The sequence below is a fragment of the Glycine soja genome, chromosome 9 (assembly GCF_004193775.1).
Source record: "Glycine soja cultivar W05 chromosome 9, ASM419377v2, whole genome shotgun sequence".
Taxonomy (NCBI): domain Eukaryota; kingdom Viridiplantae; phylum Streptophyta; class Magnoliopsida; order Fabales; family Fabaceae; genus Glycine; species Glycine soja.
The window spans coordinates 689,808-711,956 of NC_041010.1; the positions used below are offsets into that span (position 1 = coordinate 689,808).

General features: G+C 28.4%; 2 protein-coding genes across 3 annotated transcripts; one reads left to right on the forward strand and one right to left on the reverse strand.

The window, feature by feature from the left end:
* The first annotated feature begins 684 nt into the window (after nucleotides 1–684).
* On the forward strand, nucleotides 685–5,918 carry LOC114367149 (serine/threonine/tyrosine-protein kinase HT1-like). 2 transcript variants are annotated; one of them, XM_028324258.1, is made up of 4 exons: nucleotides 685–1,837; nucleotides 2,580–3,035; nucleotides 4,355–4,459; nucleotides 5,507–5,616. In XM_028324258.1, the coding sequence occupies exons 1-3, from the start codon at nucleotides 1,412–1,414 to the stop codon at nucleotides 4,412–4,414; spliced, it is 942 nt and encodes a 313-aa protein (XP_028180059.1). In that variant the 5' UTR covers nucleotides 685–1,411; the 3' UTR covers nucleotides 4,415–4,459; nucleotides 5,507–5,616. The 2 variants fall into 2 exon arrangements, with proteins under 2 accessions (XP_028180059.1, XP_028180058.1); XM_028324257.1 differs by lacking the exon at nucleotides 4,355–4,459 and having other exon boundaries at nucleotides 692–1,837; nucleotides 5,507–5,918.
* A 10,353-nt stretch (nucleotides 5,919–16,271) lies between these two features.
* On the reverse strand, nucleotides 16,272–17,306 carry LOC114425901. Its single transcript, XM_028392880.1, has one exon. The coding sequence runs from the start codon at nucleotides 17,158–17,160 to the stop codon at nucleotides 16,528–16,530; it is 633 nt and encodes a 210-aa protein (XP_028248681.1). The 5' UTR covers nucleotides 17,161–17,306; the 3' UTR covers nucleotides 16,272–16,527.
* Between the last annotated feature and the right edge of the window lie 4,843 nt (nucleotides 17,307–22,149).

The following is a 22,149-nucleotide window of genomic DNA, read 5'->3' on the forward strand; positions in this document are numbered from 1 at the left end:
TTTGTAGAAAAAATAATCAAAATATGATTATTTTTATTTTCATTGATTTCTATATAAATATTTAAAATTAGAAAACATTACAATAATAAAGTACTGTCATTTTTACTATTATTCATAAAAATTATATATAAACATTTGTCAAACTAAACAAACCATCCTAATTCCTATACCTTGAAATAGTTCAATCAGATTCCACAACTTTACTTCTTTTTTTTTATTATTTTAAAGATCTGATTCCGCGCTTGGAATCACTGCTGCGTAAAATTGGTGACCAATGCTTCAAGTGCAAGCCTTCATTCCGAATTCCGAAACTAAAATGCTTAAAGAACATCTTGTTCCTCATTCAAGTGCTCTATGGAATGAGGTACTGCATGGTACTACGCCTCACTCTCAGCAAAGTGTTTTTTCATTTTTCACAGCAGAATGAGAAACAGTAAATTCATAGAAATGACTTTGTTTCGTAGTAGTATCAAATGAGAGGTCCATCTCTTGGCAGTTGGCACTTGTCTAGTGTGTTTTTTCTTTTGTTACGTTACATGCCACTTGTACTCTTGGAACTTTTCGGGGCCCCAACAAGGATAGGGATACTGCAAAAGCACCAATAGTTGCATATGTGAGCTCAAGTCACCTCGCTTTGCATTCTGGCCACTTAGAATGCATTTCATTCATCATAATGCCATAATCAAGGAAGCTCTCAATTATAAATTGACCAAAAAAGTCTCTCTCTCTCTCTCTCTCGCTCGCTATAACTAGTTCACTTTTTAAACCACACAAGCACTCACGAGACACCCTTGAAACTTTTCTACCTCTGAATTCTTCTTTATGCTGCTAAACAACCTAATCTTACTAGGAAAAACCGTGAAAAAATCCTTCTTCTTTTTCTTTCATTCGCTAGCACAATTTCATTTTCAATTTTTCATTACACCCCTTAGCATTTGGCTACAAGCAATGAAATCCCAACATCCTTCTCTGTTTCTGCTTGAGTCTTAAATGTTGTTGAGATTTTTTTTTTTTTATCCATCACAATTCACAGCTTTGATACACCAAGTTACCATAGTTTTTGTTTTTCTTATCATCTCGAAACAAGTACGAGAAATTTACAATAACTCACACACCCAACTTAATCAACTTAACTAGACTCCCAAGATACCAAGTTACCATAGTTTGACATGAAATAAACCGTGTCCTAATTACTTAAGAAGGACTTTCAAAGTATCTTGTTGGAATATACATACTCATCAAGATGGTTTAATGAAAACCCAGAAACACTCTTCATTCTTAGTTGGAGGTCATGTTTCAAAATCAACACTGACGATGAAAGTTTCTTATGAGTGTATGTTTTGACGAACATCACATCATAGCAAAGCAAAGTGCAAAGGTTTCACAATCAGAAACTTGATTTCTAGGTTCAATGGCAGGGTCATGTTTCCACGGGCTTAGGCTAAGGATGTCTAAGAGTAAAGCTTTAGCGGAGCCTTCATCTTCTTCCAAGACCCAGTTGGAGAGTGACGCGGAGAACGTGGAAAGGAAGAGATTTGATAGCATGGAATCGTGGTCATTGATATTCGACTCAATGGAGACATGGGAGACTTCAAAGGAGGACCAGAAAGGGGAGCAAGAGGAATGGGCTGCAGACCTGTCACAGCTTTTTATAGGTAGCAAGTTTGCTTCTGGAGCTCACAGCCGAATTTACCGTGGAGTCTACAAGCAGAGAGCTGTTGCTGTGAAAATGGTGAAGATTCCAACTCAGGATGAGGAGAAAAAGGCCTTACTGGAGGAGCAATTTAACTTTGAAGTGGCTTTGCTTTCACGTCTCATTCATCATAACATAGTGCAGGTACAGTGTTTAGTGAACATTTAATCTTATTGTCCTCATGGTAGTGTGTTTGTTTATCATTTATGGGGTTTTGTATTTGTGGATCTGAAACTTGGAGGGGGGGGGGGGGGGGGTAAGCAAGAAACTAGTTAAGCTTGTCACTTAACACTTGCCACTTTAGGGAAAGAAAATGATGAATTTCATAAACAACTATGGTCTTTTTTTCTAAGTAAAATAGTTTCTGAGACACAAAAAAAGAGGAAAAGAGGGACCTCTACAATTTAATTAAGTAGATTAGCTCAATAACATAAACAATGCACCTGATTGCTGCCCAATATTGACTTTTCTAACTTTCTCTTTTTGCCATTTTTAGATTAGTACTACAGTGATTTATCTTTGTACTTGGCGTTTTGTAAAGACCATGAGGTACCAATTTTGAGTGTTAGACAAAATTGATTTGGACTTGGCATGATCAAAATGGAAATTTCATATTTACTTACAATTGACATGATTAAAATAATTTATATTAGTGGAGGACAATTCTTTTCCCGTAAATTAACTTTTGAAATTGAATTATGCTCAAACTAAAATTCTAATATTCTAATATGTTAAAGTCTATCTTAGTAGTTGTTATTGGGTCATCCATTATAGAACCAACTGCATATTAAGATTGAATTAGATGTAAACCCAAATTTGAGCTGCAACTGTGTTTGAAATGCCTCTATTAATGGATGCATAAGCTTAAATGACTCTTAATTTACAGTTTATTGCAGCATGTAAAAAACCGCCCGTATACTGTATCATAACAGAATACATGTCACAAGGGACTCTGAGGATGTATCTAAACAAGAAAGAGCCGTACTCACTCTCAATTGAAACAATACTAAGGTTAGCTCTAGATATATCAAGGGGTATGGAGTACCTTCATTCACAAGGTGTGATTCACAGAGACCTCAAGTCAAGTAATTTGCTTCTCGACGATGACATGAGAGTTAAGGTGGCGGATTTTGGCACATCTTGTCTTGAAACAAGATGCCGGAAAGGCAAAGGAAACTCGGGAACATATCGTTGGATGGCACCGGAGATGGTTAAGGAAAAACCTTATACTCGGAAGGTTGATGTGTACAGTTTTGGTATTGTGCTTTGGGAGCTCACAACTTCTCTGCTTCCCTTCCAAGGAATGACACCAGTGCAAGCTGCTTTTGCTGTGGCTGAGAAGGTAACTTGGCTATGCCTGAACTCTAAATGATGTCTTCTTTATTGTGTAAATTTCTTTAAGATAAACGATTGCATCACTTTTCTGCTTAACAATTCTGACGGTCTTATTGATTGAATGTTTTTCTTTAATCCCTTTTTGACTTATTCTTGTTTGCTTTACAAAGTTCTTTCTTGGTACACTGAAGCCTTGGTCGTGCCTAACGGTAAACTAACTATATTTTTTGTCTAATTTGATACATGACATAATTTTGGACTTGGGGATGTGCATGTTGGGATTCACAAACAAAACCAAATCAGATCCTATTTGAAACCAAATATATAATTGGATTTTAAAATCAAACTACTTTTCTTTTTTAATACTAGTTAAGTTGATTTTACCAAAGCGGTTTCAAATTGGTTTTTAAATTGGCTTATTAACAAAATTAGATTTGACTGGTTCTAAAATCGGTTTTAAATTTAAAATTAGTTTTAAAACTGATTTTTGAACCAAAATTTACTTTAGACTTAGGTTTTAATATAAATTATATATATATATATATATATAAAGGAATTCAAAATTGAAATCAGTTTTGGCATTGTCTAAGATGATTGGTTGGACTAGTTCTTTTTAGTAAGAATTACACTCAATGATTGGTCGGGCAAGTTCTCTGTAATCAGAACTATACTCAATAATATGGGAATTTCTCTCTTGAAAAAGTTTGGCTGCTAAATAAGATGAAGTTGTCCTTTGCACATTATTTGTTCCCCCTAATGGGACTATGAAGAAAAGTGATATCTACGGCATTTAATTTTTACATGCATACTAGATGCAAAAAGGTTCGAAACACAGTAGCTACGGGCTGTTGTCCCTTTTTGTATCAAGAAAAAAAAAAAAGTAGCCATTGTTACTCTAGAAACTAAAGTATCTATTGTAATGATGCAACGAATATGCACATCCAAACAGGAAGTTTGACTTGGATCTCTCACAATACCTAATCTTTCAAAACCTTATACCACATGCCAAAACAACAAAAAACAATTTTCAAAACTTTTATCAATCCTCTAATATACCTCTTAGATAATCATCTCTAAGGCAGAGCTAATTGGAGAATCCTTTATCATCTAGGTGCTGAGCCCTCATCACATGGATCTCATGGCCGATCTGATAAGGGAATCGGAATTTCAATTCTATTCCGATTAGTGCATCTACTATTCTTGTGGCTTACGAGTATCTTTTGGCATTTTACCCATTCACTTCCATTTTAGTAGTATGTGTGACTGAATGGATCAATATACTCCCATTTCTCACCATAGTTTCAGTGCCAAAATACCTATATGCAGAGTTTCAGGGAGTTCTGCTTTGCAGAGAATTCTAATCCTCATCTCTTTCCCTTGTCTTAGCCCGTCTGACAAGATGCTAAGTGTTACTCAAAACATAAGGAAGAGGTGAGAACTAATATATTGTAACTAGTAGTAGTTTTTTTCAAGGTAAATTCAGTGTCACTATGGATTACTTGGTCATAGCACTTTCATATATAATATAATCTTTCTTCAGAGAAAGCAAACTAAATACCACAGGCTACATATAATATAAAATGTGTGTCCACTAATCTTTATTTCTATACATAGATAAGATAGTTGTCAGTAGCCACTAGTCAGAGTAAATACACATTTAAACTACAAGACTGATAAATGACTTTACTTGTTCATGTTGCATCTGATCTCACCTGTTGCTTGAGGTTTAAAACCTGACATCATGGCAGCAATCCCCGAATTCCAGAAATGGAAATCCTGAATTACTTGAACTATGTGAGGTAGGTATTGGGTTACATGTGCAGAAGCAGAACCTAACATGAGCAATGATCATGGATTATTTTAATCAAGACTCTTGATCTTTTTGTTGAAAAGTGTAATAGTCGGTGCATGTGTCTTCTAGTCCTAATAATGGGAAGCACCGATGCATGGGCCTTGGATGTTTTCCCTCCCTAGTCCCAACAAGCATCCCTTAATATCGCTCAACCTCATAAAAAAAATGTATGAGGCTAACATAGTAACATTTGTTACATTTTGGTGCACACATTTGTCAAAAGTAGTCCTTGGACTGTGCATAAAAGACTAGCACGCATTTTGGTGCATACATTTTGGCTAACCATCAAAATAATCCTATATCTCACATCATATTGATCCTTAAACATATTAATTCACACATACTACGTTTATATTAATGTAAGTAACGAATTACATTTTTGGAGACTTTTATAGGATTTTCTTTAATTCAGAGACTAGTGTGATAGCATCCACTAACTTTGTGGACAAAAGTAACTGTTATCTCTAAAAATAAACCCTTCGATTTGCTGAACTCCTTGAAACTTTTTGTAATCTTTGTGTACCTTATAACACTTTTTTAGTCTTGAGCATGCATAATAAAAGGCTTAATGCTGTCATAAGTGAGTAATTTAATTTAAAAAAACTGATTGAATTATTGTTGATCAGAATGAAAGGCCTCCTCTGCCAGCTAGTTGTCAACCAGCACTAGCACATCTGATAAAGCGTTGCTGGTCAGCAAACCCCTCAAAAAGGCCAGATTTCAGTGATATTGTGTCTACTTTGGAGAAGTACGATGAGTGTGTGAAAGAGGGCCTGCCACTGAGTCATAATCATTCAGGGCTAGTCAGCAGAAATGTAATTATTGAACGCCTAAAAGGCTGTGTATCAATGAGCTCCTCCATACCTGTACATGCTTGATTCCTCCCCTACTTAATCTTCCATATGATGCTCTTATTACTTTATAGAGTCCATCATATAGTTTATAGTTATACACGCTTCATGTTCTCTCAACTGTGTATTACTATGTATTTGTGTTTCAGGAAAATGTCAAGTTTGCCTTCTTCTTTTTTTCTTTTTATATGGCCCCTTCCTTTCTGTGGCAGTAAGATAAGCTATTAGGTTGACAAAAGAAATCAAGAACTGTATCACTGATGAACGTGCCATACACAGTATAATATGGCGAGTTTTGGATCAGTATAGTAATAGTATGTATGGAAATACGGTGGATCACGTTGAAAAACCATGCCATGATAGCTTTAAAGTTGTTCTCTATGAGGTGGAAATTTTCAAATCATCATATCATATTAAAATTTTGTATCAATCCCTCTCTTTAAAATAGGTCCCTCTAATACCCTTATGAATTAAATTCATGTGGGTCCTATTATACATTTGATAATCCCACTTCGAGAATAATATTACTCACATAAAATTTTAACTAGATAGAAAAAAATGTGTTGCAAGGATTATGAAAGAGTGTATGGTTAATACTCTTGATATATTGTGGCTCTATGCAAAAATTGAGTCAAGGACCATGTAATTAGCAAGATAATTTTGTTTAAAGTTACTAAAGACTAAAGAGTAATATTAATATATACCAAAGAGATTTATTTTATTAATTGATTGAACAAGGTGTGTGTTTTATTGGGAATTTTCTAATAATTATATTTAATTCTTATGGAAAAATAGTATTATATCTTCCTAAAAATTTCTCTAAAAATTTATTAAAATATTAAAAGAAAAATATATTTAATATTTTAGAAATATAAATGACATTCAATAATAACCATATAAAGCAAATAATTAAGAAAATTAGTGGAAAGATTTAGAACTATTCATCCTTAAATCCTTCTCTCATTAATCATTACTATTGCAACATGCCAATTACTTTTCTCATGTTTTTTCATAAGGCCCATTGTGCATGAAAGCATGATTCACAGTATTTAAAAGAAGAAGAAAAAAATACATCGTGAGAAGTAAACAAAGAGTTTTAAGAAATAGATAAAAGACAACATTATTAATTAGTACGGCATAATCGTGGAGGAACAATTAGATCCTAATAGTGAAGAAAGGATTGGTTTCATTGTTATTTATTACTTCCACTGAATTCAAATATGATAAAAATATAATTAATCTATCTTGATTAAGAATATTAATTAACCTCATTTAATTTTTTAATCTCATTTTTAAAACGAATTTTATTTCCTAAAGAAAAAAGATATTTGGTACGAAAATAGACACGAATGGTGATTTCTGTTTAAAAAAAAAGTATTTTATATATTTTTCTGTTTTTAATCAATATTTATCTTTAAAAAAATGTTATTTGAGATTTGAATTTCATTCAGTTCGTGACATACTTTTTCATACTAAACAGAGGTTATGTTTCCTAAAATATCCCTTTTACGCTAATTGATGAAAGACTTTATTTATTTGGGAATATGTTTCAAATGCAAACAGTCTCTTCATTTTGAAAGTCATGATTGGTATTACAACTTAAAAAAAAACTAAATTATATAAAGCATATCTTAAAACTAATTTCATTAATTATGATGAAATTAGTTAAAATTTATTTATATTTTGAATTATCATGCATGAGTTTAGATTTATTTATATTTATATCCGCATAAAGTAGCATTCATCATACCTAATGTTAGAAAACTATTAATTTCAGAAAAAATCAGTTACAATATTTTCTCTCAGTCCTCTTATCCTTATTATTTTGACACACTCGATCTTTCTATATATTGTAATAATTTTGGCTATGGCCTATGGGCGATGCCGCATGTATAACTAACAGCAAACAGTAATATGAAGTAGCTCACCAACTACCAACAACCAACAACAATCTGAGGGCAAAGTATCATCAGCAACTACTACTATATTCCACCTACCTCGAACCCTGACATTAGTCTTAAAACTTCACTTTGTTGGAACCTTACTAGCTATGATACCCATACCCTTGTCCTTGATTTTAAACGTTTCCTCCTTAAATTAGTGAAAACACCCTGCTAGCCAAAATGTAACTAATTTGCATATTATTAACTGGAAGTTCCTTTGTGAGTCAAATTCCTTTTGCAGCACAGTTACACTGGTCAATGATTAAATGAAAGAATTTTTAGTTTAAGTCTAGATCAATAAATACATATACAGAAAATGTATATTTGGCATTAGAGAGGGACGGGATCAAGTTTTCACATCAAACAAAGTTGTAAAACTGGAATTTGATTATATTATTCTACAATTTCATGAGATGAGAGAATATACCTTCTATCGGGCATTGAATAGATTAATAAATAATCAAAAGAAAAGCCCGATTTCAATTACATTAATTAGTCATTTTTATGATTAATAACTTTCATAGTTGACATATTTTATAATTTGTATTTATACTTAATAAACTAGACTTGAAAAAAAAGTATTAATGTAAAATTTAATGTTATTAATGTAGTATTTATATAAATATATAAATAAATATATTTTTTTGTTTATAATATTAATTATATTTGAATATTTTTTTCACAAGTTAATAATTGAAGTGTTTGATTTGACTTTACACCTCAATTATGTACTTATTCAAATGAGTGTTAATAAAATTGATTTTGATTAAAATTAATTTGAAGAGATATAATTTATAATTTAATATTTTAATTATAAAAGTAAATTAGGAGTTAAACATAGTATAATTTTTTTACCAAAGGCGAAAACTATTTTAATTTGTTTTAACTCAAAATTAGTTAAGTTTAAACCTATAATTAATTATATATTATTTTCTAACGTGAAAGCAAAGCATGTGAAAATTTATTTAAAAATTTTGAACTTAAAATCATTTTCAATATGAAATTAAACACACACTAAATATATAATTTGAATACTTAGAACAACATTAGAGAGTTGTAATTCACAACAACAAAAAAAACATTAGAGAGTTGTAATTTTTTTATTTGGCTTAAATTTATTTTTTATTTTTGTTCCTACAAATTTTTAATTTTTTTAGTCCTTACAAAATATTTATTTTATTTTTTATTCTTAAAACATTTTAGATAATACTTTAAATAATTAAAAAAATATTTTGAAAAATGTATTACCTAAAGAATTTTAAAGATGAAAAATAAAATGAAATATTTTATAAGGACTAAAATGAAAGAAAAAAATAGAGAAACAAAAAATAAATAAGACAAAAAAATTGTTTAAACCAATTGACATTGAAGTTGTCTAACATGCACACGGCAAGGATTGAGGCAGCCGATATGAAATTAAGTATTTTCTGTGTAGGGAAGGATACAATAAAATATAATTTTCAGCCAAATAAAATCTAAATTTTTATTGTTGATGCTCTATGAATTACTTACGATACACACAATCATGGAGGAGAAGACAGACAATCAGCAAAAGATTAATGCAGAGCAAAACATACACGTACCTAACTCCACTGCTTGTCGTCCTTTTCTTGTTATCATCTTGCCCTTAGCTATTATGCCCACAAATTCCTCCAATCAAATAATTCTAAGTCTCAAACTTGCGGCTTGCAATCATTACAAATAGGAAATAACCTAATCAATCTAATTTTAATTTATTTAATTGATCGAAAATTATATTTTTAGAATTTATTATAAAAATAAAATAAGTTTGGTTTATGTTAAAATTAAATACAATGAGTTCAGTTGATTTTATATTAGTGTATTTTATTATTCTTATAAATAAGTTCAATAAGTTAAAAGTCAACTCCAATGTAATTTAAATAGGTTCGTTATTTGTTCACAATCAAAATTAAATATTTGATTCCAAATATACTCTAAAACTTCGGTCTGTTTTGTTTCTTCAAAAAACTTCAGTCTATTTTAACACTCTATTGATCGTTGTTATGTAAGTTAAGCTTTGCTTTTTGAGATAATAATTAGATGAATTAAAGTAGATATAATATCATAATAATAAGAAAAAAGTAGGAAAATAAGAGAAAACAATCCATCTATATGCTCCACCTAGTTAGTTAATTCTTTCTATACCAGTACTGCTTTACTGTTTTCATTTTCTTTGTGTTGAATCGGTAAAAGAATATTATATATATCATGGATCATGACTCTACTCGAGGGTTGGAATTAAGATAAGAAAGCTGCTGATACGTAACGAAATTAGTCGAGGGCTAGATTGAGAAGAAAATTGACCGATGAAGATCGTGATGAACATGTATGGCCTTTTAAGACTAAGTAAAGGGATTTGATCCAGAAAATAAAATACATAAAACTAAGTCAAAGACGTTTGGATTAGAAATAACTGATTTTAGAGTCGTTATCACACGCATTACTGTTATTGAAAGGAAAAAAGCAAGTAGGTGGGAATTATCATAAGAAAGCCCAGGTATTATTTCTAAACGAAAAAGAATAATGTTAATAAAATATCGCATTTTTTAATACATTTTTATCATTAAATTACATTTCAGATTTGTTTAATTATTGAATAAAAGAGAAACAATGGTTAAATTATAAGAAAAATATATTAAAATTGAGTCGATAATTATCTTTTGGTGGACGAAAGAATGAGTTTTTGTCTTCTTCAATGAATCAATGACGCAAGAGTGCAAAATCTTGACTTCAGACTAAGTCCTACCATCAATATTTTTTTTCTATTGGCTTTCACACAGAGGTCTTGAACACGGTCAACTCAATCTTAACTACCAAGTAAGCACAATAACAAAGATATGCAGCACACTCTCATTATACAATGGTTTCCTTCATGTATTAATTGTGTGGCTTGTTTGTTTATTTCCAAATTCTTCGTGTGTTGAGTTACAAGACATCATTAATAAGATTTATTAAAAAAGCATTATCCAGAAATGAAAAATTCGTTGGATGAGTTTTTTCTTTAACTAGTTCAGAGAGAAAAAGGTTAACTCAATTTTTGCTCTAAAATTTTTTAATTTGACCCTATTAACAAAGCAGTAGTGGATACTTGCGAAAGATGAAAACTCAGTTTTTTTAAGAGAAAAATAATATTAGAAAAAAATTATATTTTTTCGTAAGAGTACTCATACTTTTTACAGTTTATTTTAATTTTAAAAAAATATTTTCATTTTTTAAACTAAACACATCCTTAAAAAAGTTGTTAAAAGTTGAATGAAAATTCTCAAAAATAAAATAGTGCAGTATTTTAGTATTTAAAGGAATAATCAAATTATTGGTTAATATATATAACACTTAAACTATAGAGCTAATTAACCACACCGAACCCTTTTTTTTTATATACATCCACGTTTATATCATTATTTTTCTCTGTTCCTATTTATTTACTAATATTTTAGTCGAGGAGGTATTTCAGGAACTTCCACTAATATTACTTGATGCCATATATTAAACTTAAGTGCCTCTAAAACCGATGAAATACTGGAAGGCGGAAGCCTTGGATGGCACGAGTGCCGTGATGACTGATGAGGGGATTTATGCATGTGCTAGCTAGAAAATTACAATATAGTAGTACAAATTATAAATGTATAAAAGTGGAAAATAAGATACGTTTGGTTTGTATTTTTATTTTTTATTTTTATTTTTTGTTTTGATTTTTTGAAAATTGTTTTTATTGTTAAAAGATTATAATTCTAAAAATATATTTGGTTTGACTTTTTGTTATCTCCTTTCAAGAAATATAAACACCGAAAATGTATTTTTATATTTGATTAAAATTACATTCATTGTCACTGCATTTTCATTTTATTCAAAATGAAATTCCTGATTTCAACTGAAAATATTGAAAACAAAATTTTATTGTTTCCAGTTCTTGATTCATTTGAGAAAATATTTTCATTAAAAATGTTTTCAAAAATTCAACCAAACGCATTTTCATTACTATTTTCTATTTTCAGTAAAAATAAAAACAGAAAACAGTCAAACCAAACATTCATGAATTTTCTCGTGATATTATTTCATAAAACAATCTTAAATAAAATACATTTGCTTGCAAATGTAGAGCATAGAATTTGTGTTAAGGGATCAGACTGGACAGAAGTTGTTTCCTCTTTGGTGTAATCTTTGTCTTTTCAAGTTGAAGAAAGGAGTAGGGAGGAGAGACATGATTTCTGTTATTTTAACATCAAATTTTGAATATCATACATCATATTTTAAATATTTTTTTATTTGACTTAATATTTTTATACGAAGATGTATTAAATGAAACTGATATTTTCTTACGATAGTATGATAAATAAATTTTAATCAAATTTTAGTATAAATAATTGGGATTTTAGTATAAATTTGTAGGACATGTTTGGATTTATGTTAGAAGTGATTTTTAGAATTTTTTATTAGAAATATATAACTTTTTTCGTAGAAAAACTCTTAAAAGTATTTTTAAGTCTTGTATTCAAATAAATTCTAATTTATGTTAGTTGATTTACATTTGTTTGACAAAATTAGATACTTCAATAAGAATCATGAATTCAAATCTCACTACTAATCAAAATTAACAAACTAAGGTTTATGAATAAAGAAATTAAGTTTACTTCAACTTTAAGTCTCACAGAAATTAAGTTGTTAATTAATGCATGAATCGTCCTTTCATCGTTGTTAAGAGGTGTTTGATTTATAGGCATCCATCTAATTTTAGCATTTAATATATGAATGCGATCGAGATAATAAAAAAATAGACATTTTTAATGAATGCGATCGAGATAATAAATGTTTAAATAGTTTGGATAAGATATTTACATTTAATATATGAATGCGATCGAGATAATAAAAAAATCATAAATGTCGAGATATAGACATTTTTATTGTTTGAAGTCATTGGTACATTTTAAAATTTACGAGTTTTCACATGAAAGTCAATGTATTTTTTTAGAAATTACTTTTCAAAAGAATATTTCAAATAAAAAATTATCGAAAAAACTGAAAATAATATTTTCAAGAATAAAATAATTTAAATAAGCATTAGTACGTTATTTTATAACCTATTAATATTAATCTTCATTAGTTTGTTTTCTATATCAATGAATATTATAAAGCTTATGAATTTTATATTGTCATTAATTTATGAATCATTAAAAATAAAAATATAATAATAAACATTATAGATAAAGAATTATTTTTGTTTTGCTAATGTTATTAGCTATAAACAATACTTACTAGTATTATTAGTTATTAATTATTTTCATAAACTAGAAATTTCATTAATCTGATCACTTAATTATTGTATATCCACAATAATAAGGAAATGTTGTTTTTAAAATTTTAAAGTTTTATATCAAGCAATATTGTTAACTAAATAAAAATATCACACACGTCATTTGGAACATCAGGTTATGCGCGAAAATATTACATACATGAATATCTTGTACTTAGATAACATTTATAAATATTTAAAATATTTATGTATCTAATATTATGGTGATTATTGGTGGGGCGTGAGAGTTAAAATATTTTGAATACCTAACAACTAATCCATTCACTAGGACGATACAAAACATATGGAGCCAAAGGCAAGACTATTTGCGCCTACAAATACAAGTAATGTAATACAAAATGCTCACTATCATTAAAGTAATGGATTTTGTTTACTCATTACGACTTAATGTGTGTTTATTTTATAATTACATGTCTTAATGTGAAACAAAACGAAGAATTTTGCTAAAAAAAATTGGGAAGTAATAAAAAAACTTGGGAATATTAGTAGATGAGGTGGAAGTGAGGTGGATCTTTTAATTTAAAATTAAAAAGAGTGTTATGGAATGAAAATGGCTCTACACCTAGGACTTAGGAAAACATCATTTTTGTTCTGCCTCCTTCGCTTGTATCTAAGACCCTACTTCTTCTCCACACATACTCACCTACCCTCCTTCGCTTAATCCCTACTGTTCGACTTTATTTACATATAAAAACATGTTTTTTTAACACACAATCTTCTTCTTCTTTTTTATTGATTGAAATGAATTAGAAATTATAAAAACACGTAGTTCGCACTTTATATTAATGAACTCCATTTATGATTTGATATTTTTCAATAAATTGTAATAAACAAATGTGTTACTACTAATATCTTTTTTTAGAGGGTTACTGGTAATATCTTAGAAAACATGTTAGAGGTATAAATGAATCAAACTGACTACTATAAATTTAAGTTTAACTTGTGAAAAAAAAAATTAGTGAGTTAAGCTTAACTCATTTTTTTAAATGATATTAATTAAAAGTTGGACTTGTATTGTTTAAGAAAACAAAAAATTGAACTTGACTTGCATAGTTTATTTATAATTTAATATTTAATCAAATATATTAGTTCTAAATAATAATCTATAAAAATTAAATATAGTATTGTGAAATTTATGTAATTTTGATATATATTATATATAGATGCATATTAATGCCGTCATTTTTTTACTACCTCTTTCACTGATATATTTGAAATTCTATAAATAAATATTATAATATATATATAATATTTTAAAATAGAATATTTAATTTCTGCATTTAATAAATAAGATTTTTTTGTAAAAAAATTTCATAAAAATATTTAAAATTATACTACATAGAAGTTGTTTGTTCAGCTTATATCATAATCCTAACAAAGGTAATCGGTCAACCAATAAACACAAACTGACAAAAAAAAATTGCAATTGAAATCTAAAATACTTTTTTTTAAAATATTGTTTCTAGATTATTACATTTTATATTTTTATACAATTTAAGAAATCTAAAATATTTTATTATTATTTTTGAAATAAAAAATACTTTTACTAACATATATAAAAAATAAACTCAAATTTAAAACTTAAGTTACATACCAATACAAAGTAATAATAATAAATTATTCCAAATCAATACTTAAAGCATAATATGTTTGGTACACAAGAATAAAAGCCCACTAGAAATAAATGAAAATAATCTATAGACATCCAATGCTAAATGATAAATTGAAAAAGAAAAATAGAAAAATATAAATATAATAAATAATATACAATAAAAAACAAGACAACAACAATGAAAACATATACAAGTAAATATTTAAATATAAAATGCTATGAAAATTGTCAACTAATTGAAGGTTTAAAATAAATATCTTTTGAATTTTCATAATTTAAAGTATTTTTGTTTTTAGTTGTTGCAATATTTTTTTAATCTTTATAAATTATGTTTATTTTATTTTTATTTTTTAAAGTACCTTAAATGGTGCTGTGAACAATGAAAAATCATTATCTTAATGGTTATAAAAATAAAAAATAAAACACATAATTCGCAAAAACTAAAAATAAAAAAATAATTTTAAGAGCAAAAAGTAAAAAAATATATATATATATATATATAAATTAAAAAAATATTTAAACCTTAATTAAATGAACCCTTGATTTTCATGAAGGTACACAGGCCAAAAAGTCATTCAGACTAAATAAAATATGAATGAAAATGACTAACTTTTGTGGAAGAAAGGATAAAACTCTGGACTTTAATTTTATTCCAGTTTAATTTTTTATCATCTAATTATATATTATTAAAAGTTAAACCACTATTTTTCTCTCTCCCACCTAAACCAAAAGAAAAAATATATATTTGAACACCTCTTACCTCCTATGCTACTCTACTAATAGTGAGAAAATTATATGGATGATATGAAAAGAGAGATAAAAAGAATGTTGGTAGGATTTTTAAAAAGAAGAGATGTTCATTCATCATGCTTCAAACCAAAATACTACATGGTGTCCCAAGCTATTTATTGCTCTCATTTAACAGGTTTTGTACGAGTGGGAAATTATCTCATGAAAATGAGTTTTTAAAAATCTTTTGACAAAACAAAATTTATTAGTAAGAAAATTAAATTTTGAATTATTTTATGTATAAAATGTTTTAATTAATTTCAGAAAAAAAAACCCTGTCTATCATCATTTTGGCCAAAATATATACATGTAAGAAATATTCATGAGAAGTTTAATAAATGAAAATCTTTCCTTTTTATTTTTTTTCCAAAATTAAATACACACTTACCAGTCAATTGATTTGTTGTTTACGCACTTGACCAGGCTTGTTTTTCCATGACATTCTCGTGTATTCGGTTGTAAGTTTCCTCAGAAAGAGAGATAATGAACAAAACCACCAAAAAGTAGAAAATTTCCTCGAAGACATGAAATGGTCAAATTCAAATTCTACACATCAATTAGGAGAGAAAAATATATACTACGAAATTAGCCATTCTTGACTTACAAATGTACCAATTAGCACCCAGTACAAACATCACTGCAGTGAAATTCAAAACCGAAATTGAATAACAAATATACTAGAATGAGGGAAACAACAGCAGTTCTTCCTCCCATATTCACACTTGAGCTCAACTAGGTCAAGTTCAGTACCTAAATTTGAGGAGTAAATAGTAATTCTCTTCACAACTATTCAATTAAAAAATTGTGTTCATGAAACCTATGAAACACCAGCGACCGCTTCGCCAGAAATTGAAAATAGAAAAATTGAAACAAGGAGATTGATAATTTGATATGTATGACTTGATTGAGAGATCATATATTACAAAACGAAACAGCCATTTCTTTTTAAATATTGCAGGGTAGTAGTAGTGATTAATGTACAAAAGCCAAAATTAAAAAGGAAAAAAACAAAGTAAGAGAGGTGGTGTAAATCTCAAAATCTAAACCTACCTTTCCTCTTCTTTTTTTCTCTTCATTATCTAATTATCTTCTTTCATTGGAAATTCATCCATTCATTGACTCACTGTCCCCACGCGCCCCAAATCCTTTCACCAACGAAACTCATGAACCTTCTCACCGACCCTTTCTCTTCAACCACAACCCCTTCACAACTTTCACCGCCACTAATATTATTAGTGTGAATCTCCACCACCGGTTCCGACTCGGCCGAGTCGCGACTCGGCGAGCTCTCTAACTCGGAGCGTTTCAACTCGCTCGAATGCGCGTGCTCGTGCGTGTGATTAGTACTAGTAGTAGTGCTACACCCTTTCTTGTTGTTCCTCTTCTCTTTCTTTCCTTTACCGTTCTTCTTACTCTTGTTTCCCTTTTGCGCAAGCGAATCCTCGTACGCGTCGATGATCTCGTGTATGAGCTGGCGATTCGGAGATTCGTCCCACCTGACCCAGTAACCCGTGTAGCAGCAGAAGCAGCTGCAGCTGAACGAAGGGGAATGGTCGGTTTCGGCGGCGGTTTTCCTTCGCGAGTAGCCGGAGAAGGTGGAGGAGGAGCAGGAGATGAGGTAGGAGAGGACTTCTCTGTCCTCCGGTGAGAGCGCCGCCGCGAGGGTGAGGATGGCCGCCGGGAGTAAGGAGAGTTGGTCGGAGATGAGTGGTGGCGACGGGTGAACCGTCCCTTTATGGTAGAGCTTCTTCATTAGGGAGAAAATGGTGATAGATAGAGAGAGAAAGAGTTGTGGTGCGTTGGTTACTCTTCTTTTCTTTCTTTCTTATCTAACGCCGAACAGAAAGAGAGAGAAAATGGGAGAGAGGCTTGGACTTTGAAGTTTGAAAGGGTTAGAAGTTCAAAATCAGGGTTTTCTTTTTCTCTTTTTTTTTAAGGAAAAATTTCACAAATCTATTTAAAAGCTAATACAAAATTCAAAAATTAATTTATTAAATAATAAGTTTATTTTTAATAAAACTAGTTAAAAATTTTGTTTATTAAATTATAAATATTTAATAAAATTAATCGTTCAAATAATTGGAAAGTATAGAATATTAAAAAATAATAATATCATAATTTATTTAATAAGTTAACAAAAAAAAGTATATCAAAAATAAAAATATACAAAATTAGAAGTCATAAGTTACTTCAAATATTATTTTAAAAAATACTAAAAACTAAAAAAATTATTAAAAAAATATTTATTAAATGGTTAAATGAATTTTTTTAGTTAGTAAAAAAGTTAAAAATTAATTAAAATATCTTATAAAACATGATTGAAATGTTTGATAAAATTAACTGTTAAAGAAACTTAAAAAATATAAAATAAGATAAATGACATATTTATAAATAATAATAAAAAATTAAATAAATGTTTTAAAAATAAAAAAGAATAAAATGTAAAAATTAGAAATTAACATTTTAAAAAATAATACTTAAAATATCATTTAAAAAAAATTAAAAGTTACTAAAAAATATTTTTAAAAAATTATTATTTACATAATAATCAAACAAATTTTTTAATTAATTAAAAGAATATAAACTAACTAAAATATCTTATTAAACATGAGAATCAATAATACTCAATATAGTGAAAAAAAGTAAAATAACAACAATAAATAATACTTAATATAGTGAAAAAAAATAAAACAAAAGTAAAATATAAAAATATTGCTTCATCACATTTTATTATTTTTCGAACTAACCCACAGAGCTAGGTACTGGAGGGGTTGGTGACGTAGAGTTTGGGTTAGGGCAATGTTCTGGTGCGATGAGTGACACTGTGTAGGCTTGTTAATAGGGCAGTCTTGTCATGCGAGTATGTCTCTCATTTGTCATTGTCCTCTCATCTGCTTATTGCAGTGCTGTTACTGTTATATCTTACTTTGTGTAAGGAAATAAAGAAAAATAACAATCATTCAAAAAATATTCTCATTTTTTATTTTTAAAAAATACTGTAATTTATATTAGACGTGTTCATAAACTAATAAAAAATTTAAAACTAAATAATTTGAAAATCAAAGAAACCAAAAATAAAAATAAAATTAAATTTAAAACTGAACTTATATTTATATATTTATTTTATTAATAATTTATAACATTACTTATGATTATATTTTTATCTCTTATATCTTTATAAAATTATTGTGTAATTTACCTTTATTTATTAAAATATATTTAATTAATAACTTTTTTAGTAAAAGTACATTAGATTATAAATATATTTTTGACTGAAAATTATAAATATATTTACCAAGTTCTGTAAATTTATTTTAAATAGTATATAGTTAAAGAATTATACCATTGTTAATTATATAATCACTTACAGATTATATATTTGATATTTTAAATTACTTATTATGTTTATTATATATCTTGTCATTTGATAAATATTTTTCAAAGAAAAATTAAAAAATAAAGCTAAAAATTTATTCAATCCAAATTACTTTAAATTGGATTGTATTTAAATTTTAAAGTAAATCAATTCATTTATAAATAAATAAAATTAAGTGACTTGATTAAATAATTTTTCTTTTCAAAAGTAATTTAACTTGATGCATGAACACTCTAAATTTTTGTTGAAAGATGTATCTAAATGTGATGTTTGATAGTGTCTTTAAGTAAGATTATCTTTACAGAATGTTTAATAAGAGGAAAAAAATTATACTAGTGAATCATGATTCCTGAATATCGTTATTAGCATAATGCTTTATCGTGAGCAGAGTTTATTTATCTTGTCCATATTTAGTTTTTAGAAACGTAAAATTTATATTTCTTTAATTTCAGCTTAATTTAGTAGGAAGTAATATACAATATATAATTTTACCATAACTTTTTATTTAGATTGTGAATTTTTAACCTTGCGTGAAGGTGAATCTTGCTTTAGTTCAAACTTTCATTTCAAATTTAAGTCGCTTTTTCAATTTTCTTCTCGTGATTAGCATTTTTTGTATTGAACTAAAAGATTATTGAAGTTTTCATGCCAAGATCCAAAATCCACATACAGTGTTGGCAACGTTGGGCTTGAAACTTGATTTGTTTTTAATTAAAGGAGAAAAAGTTGCCAAAAGGTGTGACTCAGTTTATTGTTAAATTAAATAATGAGTGTTGTTTTCACGTATTTTAAAATTATAGGTTACATTGATTTTGGTATACATAAATAGAGTTTCAAATCAATTAGATTAATATAAAATTTTATAAATAAATCCATATTATATAATTTTCAAAAGGTTAATTATTATTTATTCTTTAGTGTAAAAAGATTTTAATTTTCTTCAACGAGAGTATTTTGGAGATTTTTCTTTATCTTTTATTTATTTTAATCTATCATTTTCAATATTTTAGTTATAAATATAATTTTCATATTTTTACTTTTTTTATTAATAATAATATTATATCATAATCTATTTTTTTAATTATAAATATAAAATATAATATGTTAACAATATTTATTTATTATTAATTATACTATAATTCTTATGTTTAGAAGTATTGATATATTGTAAATTTAATTATATAAAACAAATATTTACTCTGTGAAAGCACGTACTAAAATACTAATTGTGTAAAAAAAAAAAAAACTGTACAAGGACGTGAAAAGATGAGGGCACGATACATAAAGGAAATGAATGAGCTAGGTTTCAATTCTTCCTTACAGTCAAATACTTACTAACTAAGAAAGCTTAAAAACCCTTTCAAAAAAAGAAAGCTTAATAACCAAAAATATCTTATAAACTTTGACCACACCAGATCTTAAAAAAATTAAGGCATTTGGTTTGTTTTTATATTTTTATTGATAATTATGAATTGTTATTTTTTTATTTTCGTAAGTTCACGAAGGAAATAATACAAACCAAGACAGTGTAACTAAGGCGACCATGGATGTGCTAAAGAAACATATTTTTTTTCCTTCCCTTTAGTTCCTCCTTTTTTTTTTTGAAAAATAAATTTTAGACTTGATTGCATTATTTTACCCCCGAATTTTATCTCCTCTTCCGTTTCTTTTTTTTTTCATATTTTTCCCGAAACAACACACATTTTGTTCTCAAGTAAAAAAATTGTTACAATAAAGACATTTTGTGGTAGTTTTTTCTTTAAACCACCTCATTTAAGACAATTTTTCATTAATTGTGAGTTTTTTACATGGGGTAAAATTCGTGATATTTCGTAAATTAGAGGCAAAATTGGCGGAAAAAAAATTGGTGCAAAAATTTGAGACATTATAAAGCTTTTTGGGCAAAAAGTACAATTAAGCTTAAAATTTATATATTCTGCTCATCTCATTCTAATATGTCAAACCTTGCTGGAATTTGTACTCAGGTTTAGAGCTGCAGAACCAGAGCGCAATGTGTACACCAACCATGAATTTAATATCGTTACCATTTATCTTGTAAAGCTCTAAAGGATTTTTCTATAGTGTTATTTCAACTAGAACTTTGAGACAGAGGGGATAGTAAATTACTACAACGTGCTATTGTTTGCTAATTACCAGATTTAAACACTTAACCAACTAGTTTACGAGCTAAAGTGATTTTACAAATGATATATAGATGAAGTGAAACCAAGTTTGCAACCCTCAAATTAAGGCTTGGAGGGTTCATTGGTTCAAGATGGGAAAGTAAACACGAGTTTGACAGTTGTTACAATTTATATAGCTCTGAATTTTTTAACAGTGATGATTCAAGTAGCACTTTTGGAATAAGAATAATAGGAGAGAGGGGTGGGGAACATTATTGATTACTACAACGTGCTCCTTCACTAGAACTAAACTCTTAACCAACAAGTTTTATCAATGAGATAGTGAGCAAGAGGCTTTGTATGCTTAAAACATGATAGCCATAAGATGCATTTCATCTGTCTTCTTTAAAGATTTTAGATGTTGGCTATTTGTTGGGTACTTTATCATCATTATCCCAAAAGAACGATCCCTATTTATTGACTTCATATTTGGCGTTTTGCCAAAAGAAAAAATAGCAAGTAAAAGAATTAGGTAGGTAGCGAAAAGCCACTAGCAAGAGAGAGAGGAAAATTGGTTTCATATGTTTTGCATAATTGGTTATAGATAATATTACTTTACACAGTGCAAATCATGGCTTAAAAGTCTGTTATAGATAGTGCTCAAAAGGCAATAGCTTTTTAGTAAAATAAAAGTTCCCCCTAGAAAGAAGCAGAAAATGGTGCATAGCTACAGTAGCAACATGCAAATAAATGAAATAAGAGGGGAAATCAATTGGCCACCGTATGTTGTGAGATCATTCTATGCTTTTCTATGTGTAACTGTTATTGGAGCTCAGAAAGTATATAGGGGTCAGAAAATAGCATTACTGACTATTTTGTTATTTACCACTTCGGCATCACAATTTTCTGATGAAGTGCATTATTCACCTATTCGTCCATCGTCAGATATCAGAAAGTTCCAGGCTTTTCAGTTGCCCACATTTAAGCTATTCTTCAGCTCAAAGATTATTTGACCCCCTTTATTATGAATTTATGATCCATGATCATCATTGCTCTAAATTTCATAAATTAACTTAAAATCATATATCTTTAGCTTAAAGCAAATTACTCCATTCACCCTGAGCGAGAAAGAGCAGAAGTATAATGTTTTTATGAGAAATAGGAAAAAGAGAAAAACTAATGGTAACATGTATGAAATGTCAAAGAAATTTGTTAAGTATTGACAAGAATCGAATGCAAAGCC

Bases quoted from the DNA above. Each gene is read 5' to 3' on its own strand.
- LOC114367149 (XM_028324257.1), top strand. From the start codon at position 1,412: ATGGCAGGGTCATGTTTCCACGGGCTTAGGCTAAGGATGTCTAAGAGT. The intron at 1,838-2,579 runs GTACAGTGTTTA...CTTAATTTACAG, and splicing joins TTCATCATAACATAGTGCAG to TTTATTGCAGCATGTAAAAA. The intron at 3,036-5,506 runs GTAACTTGGCTA...ATTGTTGATCAG, and splicing joins CTTTTGCTGTGGCTGAGAAG to AATGAAAGGCCTCCTCTGCC.
- LOC114425901 (XM_028392880.1), bottom strand. From the start codon at position 17,160: ATGAAGAAGCTCTACCATAAAGGGACGGTTCACCCGTCGCCACCACTC.